Raw genomic sequence first — 20387 nt, forward strand, 5'->3', positions numbered from 1 at the left:
TATAAAATCCTTTCCCACTCCAACTACTGACATATCCTTTTGTTCTTTTGTCTCATTTTGACATCTATATGTTTAAGACACCTGGAGCTTATTTTTGGTATGGTTATGAGGATGTAGATTTGATATCTGGCAGCATGACAGCCAATGAATCATTATTTCCAAAATTTTCCTGCTTATTTTTTCAGATAAACGTTTAAAACCACTTTGTCAGGTATTGCTCTCCTCACTCCCAAACAATCTCATTTACATTCTTAAGGAAACTGCATTTAATCAATACAAAAAATCAGGAGAGTTGATGATAGTTGAACCATAAAGAAGGCTGAGCGCCAAAGAACTCATGCTTTTAAACTGTAGTGCTGTATAAGACTCTTGAGAGTCCCTTGGACTGCAAGAACATCAAACCAGTCAATCCTAAAGGAAATCAATCCTGATTATTCTTTGGAAGGACTGATGCTGAAGCTCCAAAGTTTGGCCACCTGATGCGAAGAACTGACTCAGAAAAGACCCTGATGCTGGGAAAGATTGAAGGCAGGATAAGAAGGGGATGACAGAGGATGAGATGGTTTGATGGCATCACCGACTCAATGGACATGAGTTTGAGCAAGCTCCAGGAGATGGACAGGGAAGCCTGGCATGCTCCAGCCCGTGGAGTCACAAAGAGTCGGACATGACTGAGTGGTGGGACAACAACAACAATCAATGTGATAGTACCAGGTGCCACCTGGCATCCTTACCAGGCACCTGATTGTCATAGAAGCACTTCCTGTAACTCATTTGTTTTCCAACACATGGGCTTTTGAGATACCCCACATTCAAGGTCTGGAGCGGCTGCTGTGCTCAGCTGGACCAGCTGTGTGGAGATACCCCACATCCAAGGTCAGAGAAACTCCAGTAAGACGGTAGGCACTGGAGTGGCTGTGAGGAGATACCCCACGTCCAAGGGCAAAGGAGAAGCCCCAGCAAGACTATGGGAGAGGCAAATTCGTGTTCAGAGTCAAACCCTATTCCCACCAGAGATGCTCAGAGGGCTCAAACAAACCTTGCATGCACCAGGACCCAGGGACCCCACAGAGACCGAGACAGAACTGTGAGTGTCTCCTGTGGAGGTGCGGGTCGGCAGTGGTCTGCCGCAGGGACAGGGGCTCTGGGTGTGGGTATGGCGTAGGTCCTCTTGGAGGAGGTCGCCATTAACCCCACCAGAGCTGCCAGAACTTACGCAGGACTGGGAAATACACTCTTGGAGGGCACAACAGAACCTTGTGAACCAGGACCCAGGAGAAAGGAACAGTGACCCCACAGGAGACTTGCCTGTGGGTGTCCAGGAAATCTCCAGTGAAAGCATGGGTTATTGGTGGCCTGCTGCAGGGTTGGGAGCACAGAATGTAGTAGTGCATGCATGGGATCTTTTGAGGGAGGTCACCATTATCTTCATTACCTCCACCATAGTTTCAGTTCAGTCGTTCAGTTGTGTCCAACTATTTGTGACCCCATGGACTGCAGCATGGCAGGCTTCCCTCTCCATCACCAACTCCCAGAGTTCACTCAAACTCATGTCCATTGAGTTGGTCATGCCATCCAACCATCTCAACCTCCATTGTCCCCTTTTCCTCTCAGCCTCAATCTTTACCAGCATCAGGGTCTTTTCAAATAAGTCAGCTCTTCGGATCAGGTGGCCAAAGTATTGCAGTTTCAGCTTCAACATCAGTCCTTCCAATGAACACCCAGGACTGGTCTCCTTTAAGACAGATTGGTTGGATCTCCTTGCAGTCCAAGGGACTCTCAAAGAGTCTTCTCCAACACCACACTTCAAAAGCATCAATTCTTCTGTGCTCAGCTTTCTTTATAGTCCACTCTCACATCCATACATGACTACTGGAAAGACCGTAGCCTTGACTAGATGGACCTTTGTTGGCAAAGTAATGTCTCAGCTTTTTGATATGCTGTCTGGGTTGGTCATAACTTTTCTTCCAAGGAGTAAGCGCCTTTTGATTTCACAGGTGCAGTCACCATCTGCAGTGGAGCTATTTCAAATCCTAAAAGATGATGCTATGAAAGTGCTGAACTCAATATGCCAGCAAATTTGGAAAACTCAGCAGTGGCCACAGGACTGGAAAAGGTCAGTTTTCATTCCAATCCCTAAGAAAGGCAATGCCATAGAATGCTCAAACTACCACACAGTTGCACTCATCTCACATGCTAGTAAAGTAATGTTCAAAATTCTCCAAGCCAGGCTTGAACAATACGTGAACCGTGAACTTCCAGATGTTCAAGCTGGTTTTAGAAGGCAGAGGAACCAGAGATCAAATTACCAACATCCGCTGGATCACTGAAAAAGCAAGATAGTTCCAGAAAAACATCTACTTCTGCTTTATTGACTATGCCAAAGCCTTTGACTGTGTGGATCACAGCAATCTCTGGAAAATTCTGAAAGACATGGGAATACCAGACCACCTGACCTGTCTCTTGAGAAACCTGTATGCAGGTCAGGAAGCAACAGTTAGAACTGGACATGGAACAACAGACTGGTTCCAAATAGGAAAAGGAGTACGTCAAGGCTGTATATTGTCACCCTGCTTATTTAACTTCTATGCAGAGTACATCATGAGAAATGCTGGGCTCGAAGAAGCACAAGCTGGAATCAAGATTGCCAGGAGAAATATCAATAACCTCAGATATGCAGATGACACCATCCATATGGCAGAAAGTGAAGAAGCACTAAAGAGCCTCTTGATGAAAGTGAAACTGGAGAGTGAAAAAGTTGGCTTAAAGCTCAACATTCAGAAAACGAAGATCATGGCATCTGGTCCCATCACTTCATGGGAAATAGATGGGGAAACAGTGTCAGACTTTATTTTTGGGGGCTCCAAAATCACTGCAGATGGTGATTGATTGCAGGCATGAAATTAAAAGACGCTCCCTCCTTGGAAGGAAAGTTATGACCAACCTAAACAGCATATTAAAAAGCAGAGACATCACTCTGTTAACAAAGGTTTGTCTAGTCAAGGTTATGGTTTTTCCAGTAGTCATGTATCGATGTGAGAGTTGGACTATAAAGAAAGCTGAGCACAGAAGAATTGATGCTTTTGAACTGTGGTGTTGGAGAAGACTCTTGAGAGTCCCTTGGACTGCAAGGAAATCCAACCAGTCCATCCCAAAGGAAATCAGTTGTGGGTGTTCATTGGAAGGACTGATGTTGAAGCTGAAACTGCAATACTTTGGCCACCTGATGTGAAGAGCTGACTCATTTGAAAAGATCTGGATGTTGGGAAAGACTGAAGGCTGGAGGAGAAGGAGATGACAGAGGGTAAGATGGCTGGATGGCATCACCGACTCAATGGACAGGAGTTTGTGTAAACTCCGGGAGTTGGTGATGGACAGGGAGGCCTGGTGTGCTACGGTTTATGGGGTCGCAAAGAGTTGGACACGACTGAGACTGAACTGAACTGAACTGACATGGGCTTTTGTTTCAGGTAAGAATTTTTCTTTTCTTAGTGTATTAAAGAACTCATCCCCCATTTTACTACTAGATCTTTAACAGAATATAGGTTTGTATTTTGTCAGTGCCTTTGTGACAGTGTTTGGGAGTGTGTGTACTATGCTTTTTCCTCTAGATCTCATGTATGAAAGGGTTTCTTAATAGTAAGCCATCCTTTAATTTCTGTCATAAGTCTACTCATAACAATAGTCTTTAATATGTTGGTGATTTGCGTTGCTTGTGCTTAACATTTTTAAGTATAAATATTTCTACCTGGAGTTTTTTCAAAGACAATTTTCTGAATACTAAAATTTCAGTGATTTCTATTTCAATTAGATGTTCAACTTCTATAGTTTATTTACATTTTCCCTGAACAACGTTCATTTGGAGATTTCCAAATCTGTTTCTGCTTTTAAAATCTTTAATGAATTCCAGTTTATACTCTATGTTTTCTAATTTGCTGCACCTTTGATCTTCCTTTTTCCTTTTGTTAGGTATCTTAAACATCTGTCTTCCCACTTCTTGTCTTCTATGCGTCCACCAACAATCAGCTATTTGATTTACCAAATCTCCTTTCTGTCATGTGGTCTAATTTTTTTTTTTCACTTACTTGCAAGATGAATCTTAAGGTGTTTTGTGTTGTGCTGTGCTAGTAAGTTAAAATGTAAAGTGTCTATTTCCATTCATATTGTGAACCTATTTTGGGACAGGCTTCTGTGAAATGTTATGCCTTCTCACTATTAATTTTAATCAATAAAGTCATTGTAAACTCACTATCATGTACCAGAATTTTCAGAATCTACTGTATTAAATTTTGTTTATGTTTAAGATAACAACCCAGTAACTAGATCTGGTCTTAGAAAATTAGAAACTAATTGTGCTTTTACAGAAGACATTGCTCCAGTGTTTATTATTCATTCTCAGCACTACACAAGCCAAACACTTCAAAATAAATTAAGTATGTTCGAGGGAAGAAATAAAATGGAATAAAGTAACAAATCGAATGCTGGAAACTACAGTGTTTAATACAATGTAAATCTAAACAACTACTGAAATTAGGAAAAAATACACTTTGGAAGTCTCATGTTTCTTTTCAGAAATGATAATCTGATTGTGGTGAAACTCAATATTTGTATATCTGCTATTCATGCATTCTTGCTATCTACTCAACTTTTTTTTAGCATATTAAGTTCCCTGGTATATTGTTACTATAATTTGGCCTGTATATTCCTGTATAATTTGTGTAGATTTTTCAGAAATGCTGCTTAATTACCTCCACTGCTCCCTATGAAACTCACACGGACATTCCTATGAAATTTTTGAAACGCATTTTCTATATTATACATAAGTAGGCAGGAAAGAGTTTCCTAAAAGCATTAAATATCTTTTATTTTTACTTCTGTGCTTTATCCAAACTCATAATGACTCTACTGGTCAATAGATGTTTTTATTCTTAAACAGAGAATATTTCATTTCATGTAGCAGCCTTTTCAACTTACATTTTTCCCTCAGAAGTTCACATTTCCCTCTAGGTTGGTACAACTACCATGGAAAACAGTATGGATGTTCCTCAGAAAACTACACACAGAATTATCATATGATCCAGCAATCCCACTCTGGGCATATATCCAGAGAAAACACTGATTCCAAAAGGTACACGCACACCCATGCTCACAGCAGCACTGCTCACAGCAGCCGAGACACGGAAACACACTAAAGGTCCGCCAACAGAGGAACGCATAGAGATGCGCTACACATACACAGGGGAGGATTACGGAGCCACAAAAAGGAGGGAGCAATGTCATTTGCAGCAATGTGGATGCAGTTAGAGATTATCATACTAAAGTGAAGTCAGAAAAATAAAGGCAAATACCAGATGATATCACTTCTTTTTGGGAATCTAAAATATGACACAAATGAACCTATGAAACAGACACATGGAAAAGAGAACCGACTGCTGCTGCTGCTGCTAAGTCGCTTCAGTCGTGTCCAACTCTGTGCGACCCCATAGACAGCAGCCCACCAGGCTCCCCCGTCCCTGGGATTCTCCAGGCAAGAACACTGGAGTGGGTTGCCATTTCCTTCTCCAATGCATGAAAGCAAAAAGTGAAAGTGAAGCCGCTCAGTCGTGTCCAACTCTTAGTGACCCCATGGACCGCAGCCCACCAGGCTCCTCCATCCATGGGATTTTCCAGGCAAGAGTACTGGAGTGGGGTGCCATCGCCTTCTCCGAGAGAAGAGACTCATGGTTACCAAGAGGAGGGGGCTGGGGGAGGCATAGAGTGGGAGGTTGAGGCTAGCAGATGGAAGCTTTTATATACAGAATGGATAAACAAAAAGGCCCAGTGCATAGCACAGAGAACTATTTTCAATATCCTATGATTAAACCATAACAGAAAATAATATTTAGAAAAGAATGTGTACACATATATATGTATAACTGAATCACTTTGCTAAACAACAGTAACACTATACTTCAAAAAGTTTATGATAGATTTCTCTACATCTCTTTTGAGATACTTGGGTAAAGAGACAAGGAAGCTGCTTGCTTTATCATTTTTCATGATAAAGACCCACATGCACACCCTCCTCACAAGTACAACTAGGAGAATCGTTTCTAGTGAACTATGACATTCATACTGCTAACTAGGTAACTCCCGTGGTACAGAGAGGGTTTAAAAGCAAGCTAGAGCGTGTGGGGCTAGAAACATCCTACCTGCTTCCCGTCCAGCGTGCAGAGCCTCTTCACCACTCCCGAGTCCAGCTTAATGGCTTCGGTGATGTCTGTTAAGACCTGTTCGAAGGAGTGAGCAGTCTTCTTATTCAGGAGGATCCGCACAGCTTTTCGAGGCTTCACTCCACTTCGAATCACAGTCACCAATTTGGGCTTGATGAAATCTTTACTTTCCTTTACTTCGCTCTTCACTGAGGAGGGAGGGGCCGAGCGGGTGGCCCCACCCTTGATGTTCACGGACCAGTTCGGATTAACGTTTTTGGTGTAGTCCACTTTACGAAATGGTTCATTTGACGCGCATACGTAACTCTCGCCTAAAAAGGAAAAAAAATCAGGTTTATCATTGTAATTATTCCCACCATAGAAGCATTTTCTATGAAGCACAAATGCTGTACGTCCACTGAGTGACTCTTCAACTCAACAGGTTCAGCATTCTCCCCACGGCCCTTTCTTTTTAATAGCATCTTGTGTGATGCTATTCATAATGTGTGCGTGAGTGAAACATACTGGACAAAGAAAATAAAGATCTGAGTTTCTTTCTGGTCACATGTCACCCTGCATAGAGTGGCTTGTGAGACCTTACTTCCCTGATCAGGGATCAAACCCACGCCCTCAGCAGTGAAAGTGCAGAGTCCTAACCACTGGACCACCGGGGAATTTCCTGCACTTTGCTTCTCAGCATCATTGTTTCTAAAGGGAAGTTGTTGAACCAGGTGAATTCTAAGGTACTCCTTGCTTACAAAAGTCCATTAACTAATTTTTAATGTCTCATTCTGGAAGAAATAACTGTATCACAAGATAATGTATTCACATAAAGAAGTAAAACTGTTTTCCTCCTCTTTCCAATTATGTATTTCAGCCCTCAAAGAAAAATTTCTATAAAATTCACAGAGCTGACTAATAAATTATATTCAGTTATATGATCATTTACTCAATTAACAAAACTACAAAAATGAAGCTAGAGTTTTGTCAGCTCAAAGAAATATACCACAGGACTTTTTTTTCTTAATGGCAGAATGAATTTAAAATAATTAGTTTAAATAGATACCCTTTTCAATGTCTACTTAAATGAGGAAGGATTATTAGTTAAAATGATGTGTTCATTATTCATATAGCCTTTGGCTTAATTTTTAGCAAGTAAAACATAACAACTGTATAATTTTTCAATTGGTTAAACTGATCCAAATGTTTATTAATTTCAAGTTCCAAAATTATATATTGAAAAAAAATCACAATTTTTCTCTCAGGAAACTCAGAAGTCACCCAATTCTTTTACTCTCAACTTTCTGGTATAAAAGATAAAAGGATTACATGCTAAGATTTTCTCTAAAGTATCTTCTAACTCAAAAACAATTAACTTTTTTTCACATATGTCATATAATGGCCTCATTTTAAATAGATGATACAAGCCTTAAATGCTAAAAACTAACCAAAATAGTAGAGGGGAATTCTTGAGGAAAACGTATTAATGCAAATACTATTTTTTAACTATTATCAGAATGTTTTGAAGTCTTAATTAATGGAGAACACAAAGATTCCCAAAGGTATGTGAACAATTCAGTAACAGATGAGACAAAAAAGTATCTGAAAAGAGGAGCAGCATCTTCTGTTTAAAGGTCCACCTGGGCCACTGCCCACGAAAAGTTAGGGAACCAGCCTCAGGCTTCAGTGCTACTTCTTCACCAATACTCTGTAATCCAGCCCAACCATCACCATTTAGAGATTTTCCATCTCTGTAGGTTTATCATTTTTCTCAATGTGGGAAAATGGCATGTAATTCAAAACTAAGTGTAAATTTAGTAAAATGAAACTATATATCACATTCAAGTATTCATGAGTTAGCTCATGAATTTATTTTAGAATAAATCATTACAATCCTGCTTTAATTTTATAGAGAAAACCATTCTCACATTGAAAAACTTACTATTTTTACCTATGATAAAGTTTAATTGCATGTTTGATCCAAAATATTAAGTTGGAAGATAAAAGAAGGAATCTCAGCAAGAAAAAGGGATTGTTCTTTTTCAAGGCCAGAGAAGTCAGCTAGTGGAGAGTCTTTCCAAACATAAAGAGAAATGACAATGGCAAAACAAGCGCTAATTTAATATGTCAGATTACCCTGCAAAGTTGATATGTCAACCAGGAAAGCTGCCTTTTAAATTTTCCTTTTGCCTCTTTACACGAGTTCAGAATGACATAATGAAAACAAGTAAAGAAAGCCCATCTCTCAATTTTGTGTGTGGTTACTGATAAATTTTTACTTCCTTCCTCTCTCTTCCTTTCTTCATCATGTTTCTATTAAAAACTTGTGGACCAGTTCTATAATAAATATGTAAAGTCCTGAACCTGGCCTGATGAACGCCTGCTGAACAGAGCCTCATCCTGTTCCACACCCATGGCAGACACGACCGTTCATAGCGCACCCTTCTGTTTAGCCCACCATTCACATGGGGTGCCCGCTCACATGACAGCTGCCCCCATGGCAGCAAACCCACCTTGGCATCCTCGGCACTCAAAGTTTCAAGACGTGATTTTGAGGTCAGCCCTGAGTTTCTGTATTTTGGACACAGAAATCCCTATATACAGGGGTCACACCTTGACAAAGTAGCCACTGAGATGCCTCAACCAGCCGCCCCTGGTTCCCCTCCATCAAACAATCTCCTGACTACAATTCTGTCATTTACACAGATCTCCCTACAGGGAGAGAATATGTGGACCAAAGCACTTACAAATTTTGGTTCCTAAGGCAGTGATAGTTCCTGCTATTAAGCAATAAAACCTTATTCTTCGTTAGACACCAGGCAACTACAAGATTGAGTAGAAGCAATCATCAAACAACCAGATTTATGCTTCTGTGGGGATTTCTGTTTAAAATTTGTTACCCCCCTGCCAATGTGTCACTTCTCCCTTTTTCCCCATCCTGATGAGGAAGAGCACTTCCTATTCAATCCTCAGCCAGAGACCTATGCATCATCCCTCACCCTTACGGTTTTCCCTACAAACTATATTCTGATATCAAGTTCCATCTGCTTTATCTTCTAAGTGTTTCTCTCTTCAAAAAAGATTTTGGACTTCCCTGGTGCTCCAGTGGTTAAGAATCTGCCCTGCAAAGCAAGGGACACTGGTTCGATCCCTAGTCCGGGAAGATCCCATTCGCCACACGGCAACTAAGTCCGTGCACCATGGCTACTGAGCCAGCACTCTGGAGCCCAAGGGCTGCTACTGCTGAGCCCGCTGCCTTAGAGCCCATGCTCTGCAACAGGGGGAGCCACCGCAATGAGAAGCTGTGCATCACAGCTAGAGAGTAGCCCCCGCTCCTCGCAACTAGAGAAAGCCTGTGCACAGCAACCAAGACTCCTCACAACCAAAATAAATAAATACCAAGAAAAGGAGTTTATTGGAGCATCACTGCTGTACAATGTCGTATTAACCTTCTAAATACTCCTAAAAACATCCCTCCTCTCTGCCCTCATCATCACCTACTTCCGCCCTGGGTCGGTGAAAGAATCTTCTGTTTCCTACACATTCTCCAGAGAGAAAACAAGTTTTCCAAACGGCAGTGCATTTTATGCTAATGATACAGCTGAAAAAGTATATCCTCCAGTAATGAACCCTGGTATATGGATAAAATGCTACACTGTGAGAGAATTTTTTCTTTTTAATTAAGAAAATAATAATGCAATATTACCCAAATAAAATGTAATAAGCACATGCTCAATTATCATCCCTGGTAAGCTCAGACAGTCGAGTCTGCCCACAATGCGGGAGACACAGGTTCAATCCCTGGGTTGGGAGGATCTCTTGGAGAAGGAACTGGCAACCCACTCCAGTACTCTTGCCTGGAGAATCCCATGGACAGAGGAGCCTGGCAGGCTGCAGTCCACAGGGTTGCAAACAGTTGGACATGACTGAGCGACTTTAGTTTCACTTTCATATTCCAGAGAAGAGGCGTTAAGGATTTATGCCATAGGTTTATTAACAAACGTATCTAGGATGCTGAGTTCAAGGGTTTGATCCTTTTGAGAGATTCCACCTCTTAATATGCTCCTCCTCTGTCTCATCATTTTTTAAATGGTTGATGTCTTACTATTAAGAAAGGTACAGCAAATCCAAACCCAAAGAACCAAGTCATCATAGCTAGAAATCTCCACTTGCTTTCCACTGAAAGTGGCATATTCTTCCCTGGACCCTCCTCATAGTGGCTCCTATGGACCACAGAGGATGTGAACCTCTGGATGCTCTGTCCCCGCACAGCGCTGCTGGAAGCTCTGCGAAAGATGCAGAGACTGAAGGCGGAAGAAACGGCGGCTGCAAACCGGGCGCTTCTTTCCTCGCAACCTTGTTCCCCTAACTTGTCAGAGACTCTTTTAAACTTTAACCAAGACACATTACACACTCACCAAAACAAGGAATAAACATCTCTTTTAAAATGAAAGTTATAAATGTGTTATGTATATACCTAAATATCATACATGGATATATCAAAAATAAAGCCATCCCCGAGGATGGTCAGAATTGGTCTGACAGTCACAGCTGGATCTCAGGGTCTGGTCTGAGATGGTCCAGCCTGTGCTCCTCTGTGGGTATCACTTCACAGAATATCTGTATCAAATGAAGCCACTCTGAGGTGACAAGAGTGATGCAAACAGGTCACTCGGTGACTGCCACTTCTTCACCAACTCTAGTTTTTCCCTCAGTCGCCTGCCCTCACTATAACATTTAGTAAGACACTGAGTCATGAAATTGCCCTTCTTCTGACAACACCCAATACAGAATGAGTCCCTGCTTCCCTAGAACCTCCCTGAAACGATGCGCACAAAGCCCACTTTCCATGGCAGCTGTCACGCCCCCTCCTGAGTTGCCCTGAGGCGTCCTGTGGGGTCCACTCCTGCCTGCTGCCGTGAGTGGGAACTCAGCTCAACTCTGGGTACGCTCTTGGCGGTCGTTAGCTGGAGAGAACTGAGATACGTACACACACTCAGACATATTTACAGTCTGTCTCTAACAACAGTTCCTGGACCATAACACACTGGTGGGAAATCATGTGACAAATGATGATCACAAGAATACTATATAGAAGAGGATTTGTATACAGAGAACAAACCAGTGGTCATCAGAGGGGAGAGGAGTTGGGAATGGGGCAAAATAGATGAAGAGGATTAACAGTTACAAACTACCAATTAGAAAGTCAGTCAGTCACAGGCCTGTGAGACACACCACAAGGAATAAAGCCAACATTTTACGATAATATTGTATGGTGTGTAATCTGCAAAAGTATTCAATCACTAAGCCATATGCCTGAAACTAATACTGTTAGTCGACTATACCTCAATGAACCTTTCTTTTTAAGGATTAGTTTTCCGTGTAGTAGGATGGATAGAAGCAGGAGGTGGTTTACACAACACCCTAACTGTTTTCAAGCACAGTGCAGAACAGAAAGATTTCCGACTTCTACCTCTCTCCGGAGGCGTGGCTGCGGCTTCTTACCACTGACATCTGTTCAGAGATGCTCCCTGTAACTTCACGCTGAGCAGGCTGACAGACTGACCAGCTGTGTAAGGCAACCTGGGTGCCTGTTAACCGCTAACTTTCATCCTTACTTAACCAAATGAACTGCCTCCTCTTTAAGAGGCAAGAAGCTAGGAACTTCCCAAACTCTTCCTCTCCGAACACCTCCATCTCTTACAGACATACTTCAGTTCAGTTCAGTTCCGTCGCTCAAGTGTGTCCGACTCTTTGCAACCCCATGAATCGCAGCACGCCAGGCCTCCCTGTCCATCACCAACTCCCGGAGTTCACCCAAACTCACGTTCATCGAGTCGGTGATGCCATCCAGCCATCTCATCCTCTGTCGTCCCCTTTTCCTCCTGCCCTCAATCCCTCCCAGCATCAGAGTCTTTTCCAATGAGTCTGTGCCAATTCTCTCGCCCCCTTTCCCGTCCTGGTGACAAGGGCACTCTCCTCCCATTCAACGTTACGCCCCTTGCCCAACATTTGGATCCTTCCTGCCCCTCATGCTGAGGTTTCAGGTCAGGCACATTCTTCTTTGTTTACACAGGATTATACACAAGTGTCTCCGACCTTACCATACACAAATCCTCCCCTCTTCATTCCCCGTCCCCCTCTACCTGATGCTCTTTGGGTTCCATTCACTCCCTGGTAGCTCAGACAGTAAAGAATCTGCCTGCAATGCAGGAGACCTGGGTTTGATCCCTGGGTTGGAAAGATCCCCTGGAGAAGGGCATGGAACCCACTCCAGTATTCTGGCCTGGAGAATCCCATGGACAGAGGAGCCTGGTGGGCTACACACATGGGGTCACACACAGTTGGGCATGACTGAGCAACCAACACACACAGTGCCCAGCTAGACAGTCCTCATCTGCCTTCCCCACTTCCTCACCCACATTTTGCTCGTAAGCCCCTGCAGCAGCACCTCTGCTTCCTGCACCCCCCTGGCTGACATGCCCTAACCCCAAGCATTTCTCTCCTGCCACAAGCAAAGCACATATTGTAAGGACACTTGATGTCTTCTGAAGGCAAAAAAGCAAAATGGCTGTCTGAGGAGGCCTTACAAATAGCTGTGAAAGGAAGAGAAGTGAAAAGCAAAGGAAAAAAGGAAAGATATAAGTATCTGAATGCAGAGTTCCAAAGAATAGCAAGCAGAGATAAGAAAGCCTTCCTCAGTGATCAGTGCAACGAAATAGAGGAAAACAACAGAATGGGAAAAACTAGAGATCTCTTCAAGAAAATTAGAGATACCAAGGGAATATTTGCAAAGATGGGCTCCATAAAGGACAGAAATAGTATGGACCTAACAGAAGCAGAAGTTTTCAAGAAGAGGTGGCAAGAATACACAGAAGAACTGTACAAAAAAGATCTTCATGACCAACATAATCACGATGGTGTGATCACTCACCTAGAGCCAGACATCCTGGAATGTGAAATCAAGTGGGCCTTAGAAAGCATCACTACGAACAAAGCTAGTGGAGGTGATGGAATTCCAGTTGAGCTCTTTCAAATCCTGAAAGATGATGCTGTGAAAGTGCTGCACTCAATATGCCAGCACATTTGGAAAACTCAGCAGTGGCCACAGGACTGGAAAAGGTCAGTTTTCATTCCAATCCCAAAGAAAGGCAATGCCTAAGAATGCTCAAACTACCGCACAATTGCACTCATCTCACATGCTGGTAATGTAATGCTCAAAATTCTCCAAGCCAGGATTCAGCAATATGTGAACCGTGAACTTCCAGATGTTCAAGCTGGTTTTAGAAAAGGCAGAGGAACCAGAGATCAAATTGCCAACATCCACTGGATCATGGAAAAAGCCAGAGAGTTCCAGAAAAACATCTATTTCTGCTTTATTGACTATGCCAAAGCCTTTGACTGTGTAGATCACAGCAATCTCTGGAAAATTCTGAAAGAGATGGGAATACCAGACCACCTGACCTGCCTCTTGAGAAATCTGTATGCAGGTCAGGAAGCAACAGTTAGAACTGGACATGGAACAACAGACTGGTTCCAAATAGGAAAAGGAGTACGTCAAGGCTGTATATTGTCACCCTGCTTATTTAACTTATATGCAGAGTACATCATGAGAAACACTGGACTGGAAGAAACACAAACTGGAATCAAGATTGCCTGGAGAAATATCAATAACCTCAGATATGCAGATGACACCACCCTTATGGCAGAAAGTGAAGAGGAACTCAAAAGCCTCTTGATGAAGGTGAAAGAGGAGAGTGAAAAAGTTGGCTTAAAACTCAACATTCAGAAAACGAAGATCATGGCATCTGGTCCCATCACTTCATGGGAAATAGATGGGGAAACAGTGGAAACAGTGACAGACTTTATTTTTCTGGGCTCCAAAATCACTGCAGATGGTGACTGCAGCCATGAAATTGAAAGACGCTTACTCCTTGGAAGAAAAGTTATGACCAACCTAGATAGCATATTGAAAAGCAGAGACATTACTTTGCCAACAAAGGTCCGTCTAGTCCAGGCTATGGTTTTTCCAGTGGTCATGTATGGATATGAGAGTTGGACTGTGAAGAAAGCTGAGCGCCAAAGAATTGATGCTTTTGAATTGTGGTGTTGGAGAAGATTCTTGAGAGTCCCTTGGACTCAAGCAGATCCAACTAGTCCATTCTGAAGGAGATCAGCCCTGGGATTTCTTTGGAAGGAATGATGCTAAAGCTGAAATTCCAGTACTTTGGCCACCTCATGCGAAGAGTTGACTCATTGGAAAAGACTCTGATGCTGGGAGGGATTGGGGGCAGGAAGAGAAGGGGATGACAGAGGATGAGATGGCTGGATGGCATCACCGACTCGATGGACGTGAGTCTGAGTGAACTCCGGGAGTTGGTGATGGATAGGGAGGCCTGGCATGCTGCGATTCATGGGTCACAAAGAATCGGACACGACTGAGTGATTGAACTGAACTGACTGATGCAGTGATGAAATGAACAAACAAGCTACATACCACAATTTGGAAGAATTTTACAAATAGTGAGCAAAAGATGAAAAAAGAATAGAATGCAATAGGATTTAATTTCTTTAAACTCAAAACAAATAAAATTGAACTATACTGATTAGAGGTGCCCTCATCTGCAGTAAAAGCACAAAGAAAAGCAGGCCTTAAAGCTAGGGAAATAAAAGAATAAGTCTAATCTCCACAGTCAGACATAACTTGGCAACTCAACAACAACAATCTCCCGGTAGGATGGAACCCACAGATCAAATCCATTATCTGTCTTCTTGCTCCTCAAACCTGAGCTAACCATACCCCACAGTCCACAAGCATCCATCATGGCAATTTTAATCCTGTGCCTATTTATCTTGGCTGAGCTACACGGCTTACTTGATCTCAATTCACTGACCAGGGACTGAACCTGGGCCATGGCAGTAAAAGCCCAGAACCCTAACCACTAGACCACCAGGGAACTCCCAGTTCTGTACTTAATTTGACGGTAAGACTTAAAATTCCTACACCGTCCTATCTGAGACAACTGAATGTCTATTTCTAAACCAAGCACAGTCGGGCCACTCTGCGCTGACAGCCTCCACACTTCTGGCATCGTGTTGTGCAATTCTGCTGGGAGGCAAAGAGGAAGAAGAGGACTTACTCTACGTACAAGGCATGTGCACAGAGAGTTAAGGCCAGAGGACACAGTTTTACCCTGTGAGAATGAAGGTTCATTAGTGGCGCAAACCGGACTCATCACACGGCATTCTGAAACTCAGCACACCAAGCCTGATCAGCATTCAGCACCATGAACAATTTAGTTTAAGCAAATAGTATCCAGAGCTTTATGTCGCTATTTTGCATTTTTATTGGTTATACAGTTTTGTTGGTTTTTAGGTTATCAATTTGTTTGTCTAGTTGTACTGGTGTCTAAGACCTATATACACAGGTATATCTACCTTAATAAATATTTAAGTGACAGTGTGTTTAAAATAACTAAGGCAGTGCTGGGTTTCTGCAACTTGGCTGCTAGGCTTTTACACTGTTTTTTGATTTTCATTATCCCAACACTGCCAGAAGTTTGAGAAATGCTGCAGTTTTAAGGATACTGAGAAAGAGATCTTCAAACCAAAATGTGCCCATCTAACAATATCTGTATGTAAACTGGGGCATAATGGACACAGGGTCAGTCCTTCAGTTGGCTCTTCATCTGAATAGAGGTAAACCATCCTCGACAGAGTTTCCCCAGCCCACCCTTAAATTTCACTACTCATCTTAGAGGAAGACTTGGCTCCAATTTTAAGCAAGAGATTGATAGGGAGAACAGCTCAAAAAAAATTCAGTCAAGTGGTTAAAAGATAAAGAAACCAGATGTTTGTCCAAAAAAAAAAAATAGTGGTTACATTTGGGGGATGGGCAGAAAGGGCAAACGGTAGAGGAAAGCATGACCACTGTCATAAGACGTGTGAAGCGCCGCCATGCAGTCCCATCTGAAGTCTTACGGCTCCAAAGCGTGGCTCCAGAATCACAGGGGAAAGTTACAAAGACACACATTTTTGTTTGAGATGCTGAGGAGCACTCCCATTAAAAAAGAGCCACAGCATGCTAGAACTCTGCTAAGTGTTTCATATACAAGGTTTATGCGAAACTTTCTAGCTGTTGGCCTTAATCACTAAACTAAGAAGAGATGTGTTTACATCAGGCTATTTCTCAAGTTGTTTCATTCTCCAAAGCTTGATGAAGAATATAACCCGTAGTAAATTTCTGTAACTCCCTTTTTCTTTTCCTGATTCCTTAACAGATGAGATAAAAATACTGTTAAGTAAAGAAACAGAGATAATGAGCAAGGATACTGGGGAAGAGACCATCCAACACTGTTTTTCAGAAACAATTACACTGTTTTAACACAAAAATTAACAAGGGCATCCCCCGTGGCTCAGTGGTAAAGAATCTACCTGCAATGCCAGAGATACCAGTTCAGTCCCAGCATCAGGAAGATCCCCTGGAGAAGGAAATGGCAACCCACTCTAGTATTCTTGCCTGGGAAATCCCATGGACAGAGGAGTCTGGCAGGCTACAGTTCATGGGGTTAAAAAAGAATCAAACACAACTCCGTGACTCAGTTCAGTTCAGTTGCTCAGTAGTGTCTGACTCTTTGCGGCCCCATGGACTGCAGCACACCAGGCTTCTCTGTCCATCACCAACTCCTGGAGTTGACTCAAACTCATGTCCATTGAGTCGGTGATGCCATCCAACCATCTCATCCTCTGTCATCCCCTTCTCCTCCCACCTTCAATCTTTCCCAGCATCAGGGTCTTATCCAGTGAGTCAACTCTTTGCATCAGGTTGCCAAAGTATTGGAGTTTCAGCTTCAGCATCAGTCCTTCCAATGAATATTCAGGACTGATCTCCTATAGGATGGACTGGCTGGATCTCCTTGCAGTCCAAGGGACTCTCAAGAGTCTTCTCCAACTCCGTAGTGTTCAAAAGCATCAATTCTTCCGTGCTCAGCTTTCTTTATAGTCCAACTCTCACATCCATACATGACCACTGGAAAAACCATAGTCTTGACTAGATGGACCTTTGTTGACAAAGTGATGTCTCTGCTTTTTAATATGCTGTCTAGGTTGGTCATAACTTTCCTTCCAAGGAGTAAGCGTCTTTTAATTTCATGGATGCAATCACCATCTGCGGTGATTTTGGAGCCCAGAAAAATAAAGTCTGTCACTGTTTCCACTGTTTCCCCATCTATTTGCCATGAAGTGATGGGACGAGATGTCACGACCTTAGTTTTCTGAATGTTAAGCTTTAAGCCAACTTTTTCACTCTCCTCTTTCACTTTCATCAAGAGGCTCTTTAGTTCGTCTTCACTTTCTGTCATGCGGGTGATAATCATCTGCATATCTGAGGTTATTGATATTTCTTCCGGCAACCTTGATTCCAGCTTGTGCTTCATCCAGCCCAGTGTTTCTCACGATGTACTCTGCATAGAAGTTAAATAAGCAGAGTGACAATATTCAGCTTTGACATACTCCTTTCCCAATTTGGAACCAGTCTGTTGTTCCATGTCCAGTTCTAATTGTTGCTTCCTGACCTGCATACAGATTTCTCAAGAGGCAGGTCAGGTGGTCTGACCTGCCTTTCAGAATTCCCATCTCTTTCAGAATTTTCCATAGTTTGTGGTGATCCACACTGTCAAAGGCAAGCAGAAGTAGACATTCTTCTGGAACTCTCTTGCTTTTTTTGATAATCCAATGGATGTTGGCAATCTGATTTCTGGTTCCTCTGCCTTTTCTAAAACCAGCTTGAACATCTGGAAGTTTACAGTTCATGTACTGTTGAAGCCTGGCTTGGAGAATTTTGAGCATTACTTTACTAGTGTGTGAGATGAGTGCAATTGTATGGTAGTTTGAGCATTCTTTGGCAATGCCTTTCTCTGGGATTGGACTGAAAACTGACCTTTTCCAGTCCTGTGGCCACTGCTGAGTTTTCCAAATTTTCTGGCATATTGAGTGCAGCACTTTCACAGCATCATTTTTTAGGATTCGAAATAGCTCAACTGGAATTCCACTTCCTCCTAACTTTGTTCGTAGTGATGCTTCCTAAGGCCCACTTGACTTTGCATTCCAGAATATCTGGCTCTAGGTAAGTGATCACACCATCGTGACTATCTGAGTTGTGAAGATCATTTTTGTATAGTTCTTCTGTGTATTCTTGCCACCTCTTCTAACTTTCTTCTGCTTCTGTTAGGTCCATATAATTTCTGTCCTTTATTGTACCCATCATTGCATGAAATGTTCCCTTGGTATCTCTAATTTTCTTGAAGGGATCTCTAGTCTTCCCCATTCTATTGTTTTCCTCTATTTCTTCGCACTGATCACTGAGGAAGGCTTTCTTATCTCTCCTTGCTATTCTTTGGAATTCTGCATTCAAATGGGTATATCTTTCCTTTTCTCTTTTGCTTTTCATTTTTCTTCTTATCACAGCTATCTGTAAGGCCTCCCCAGACAGCCATTTCGCTTTTTTGCATTTCTTTTTCTTGGGGATGGTCTTGATCCCTGTCTCCTGTACAATATCATGAACCTCCATCCATAGTTCTTCAGGCACTCTATCAGATCTAATCCCTTGAATCTATTTCTCACTTCCACTGTATAATCGTAAGGGATTCGATTTAGGTCATACCTGAATGGTGTAGTGGTTTTCCCTACTTTCTTCAATTTACGTCTGAATTTGGCAATAAGGAGTTCATGATCTGAGCCACAGTCAGCCCCGAGTCTTGTTTTTGCTGACTGTATCGAGTTTCTCCATCTTTGGCTGCAAAGAATATAATCAATCTGGTTTCGGTGTTGACCACCCAGTGATGTCCATGTGTAGATCTTCTCTTGTGTTGTTGGAAGAGGGTGTTTGCTATGACCAGTGCGTTCTCTTGGCAAAGCTCTATTAGCCTTTGCCCTGCTTCATTCTGTACTCTAAGGCGAAATTTGCGTGTTACTCCAGATGTTTCTTGACTTCCTACTTTTGCATTCCAGTCCCCTACAATGAAAAGGACATCTTTTTTGGGTGTTAGTTCTAGAAGGTCTTGTACGTCTTCATAGAACTGTTCAACTTCAGCTTCTTCAGCGTGACTGGTTGGAGCACAGACTTGGATTACTGATGTTGATATTGACAGTGATATTGATACTGATACACTGATAGTGATAGTGATATTGAATGGTTTGCCTTGGAAACGAACAGAGACCATTCTGTTGTTTTTGAGATTGCATCCAAGTACTGCATTTCGGACCTTTTGTTGACCATGATGGCTTCTCCATTTCTTCTAAGGGATTCCTGCCCACAGTAGTTGATATAATGGTCATCTGAGTGAAATTCTCCCATTCCAGTCCATTTTAGTTCACTGATTCCTAGAACGTCGATGTTCACTCTTGCCGTCTCCTTGTTGACCACTTCCAATTTGCCTTGATTCATGGACCTAACATTCCAGGTTTCTATGCAATAGTGGATGTGATTGGTCATAGAAGCAAAGCCCGATGCTGTAAAGAGCAACTCAGTGACTAAACAACAAAAAATTAACAAAGTAATCTTAAATTTGTAAAACATATACAGTGAAGGAAGAAACAATCAATGAGAATTTTAAACCTTCTATTGTGATACATTTTGGTTGCTAGTGATTGTGATTTAACCAATGCATAAACAAAAGACATAGTAGGTCACAACTGTAGATTATTTCTGTTGAGATGTTAGTAAATGTTATCAAAAGTACCAAAGTTGATCTCACAAATCAATATTTTCCCATTCCTTCAGTCTCAAAGGTAGTAGCTTCTGACCGATTATAATATGGCCAGTCTAATGGTTTAGGCTGCAGGAGATATAGCAAACAGGATGAAATAGCCTGAATTAGAATGGAAATTACTGCGTGTTCTAATGAATAAAAGAATGAAAAGCATTGGTTGCTCGGTCATGTCCGACTCTTTGTAACCCCATGGACTGTAACCCACTAGGCTCCTCTGCCCATGGACTTCTCCAAGCAAGAATACTGGAGTAGGTTGTCATTTCCTTCTCTAGGGGATCTTCCTGACCCAGGGATTGAACCCAGGTCTCCTGCATTGCAGGCAGATTCTTTACCATCTGAGCTACCAGGGAAGTCCCAACACATAGAATTTTAAAACTATAGTACAATGCACATCATATCTAAACTATATATGAAATAAATCCTCTAA

General features: G+C 42.2%; 1 protein-coding gene across 13 annotated transcripts in view; it reads right to left on the reverse strand.

Annotated features, from left to right (window-relative positions):
- The window catches only part of DCLK2 (doublecortin like kinase 2), a 187450-nt gene that overhangs the window by 158293 nt on the left and 8770 nt on the right, over nt 1-20387 (reverse strand). For all 13 annotated transcript variants that reach the window (XM_055549582.1, XM_055549579.1, XM_055549581.1 and 10 more), the window contains exon 2: nt 6192-6523. In XM_055549582.1, coding sequence (XP_055405557.1) covers nt 6192-6523 — 332 coding nt within the window. The remainder of the gene's footprint in view (nt 1-6191; nt 6524-20387) is intronic.

The sequence above is a fragment of the Bubalus kerabau genome, chromosome 16, assembly GCF_029407905.1.
Source record: "Bubalus kerabau isolate K-KA32 ecotype Philippines breed swamp buffalo chromosome 16, PCC_UOA_SB_1v2, whole genome shotgun sequence".
Classification (NCBI taxonomy): domain Eukaryota; kingdom Metazoa; phylum Chordata; class Mammalia; order Artiodactyla; family Bovidae; genus Bubalus; species Bubalus kerabau.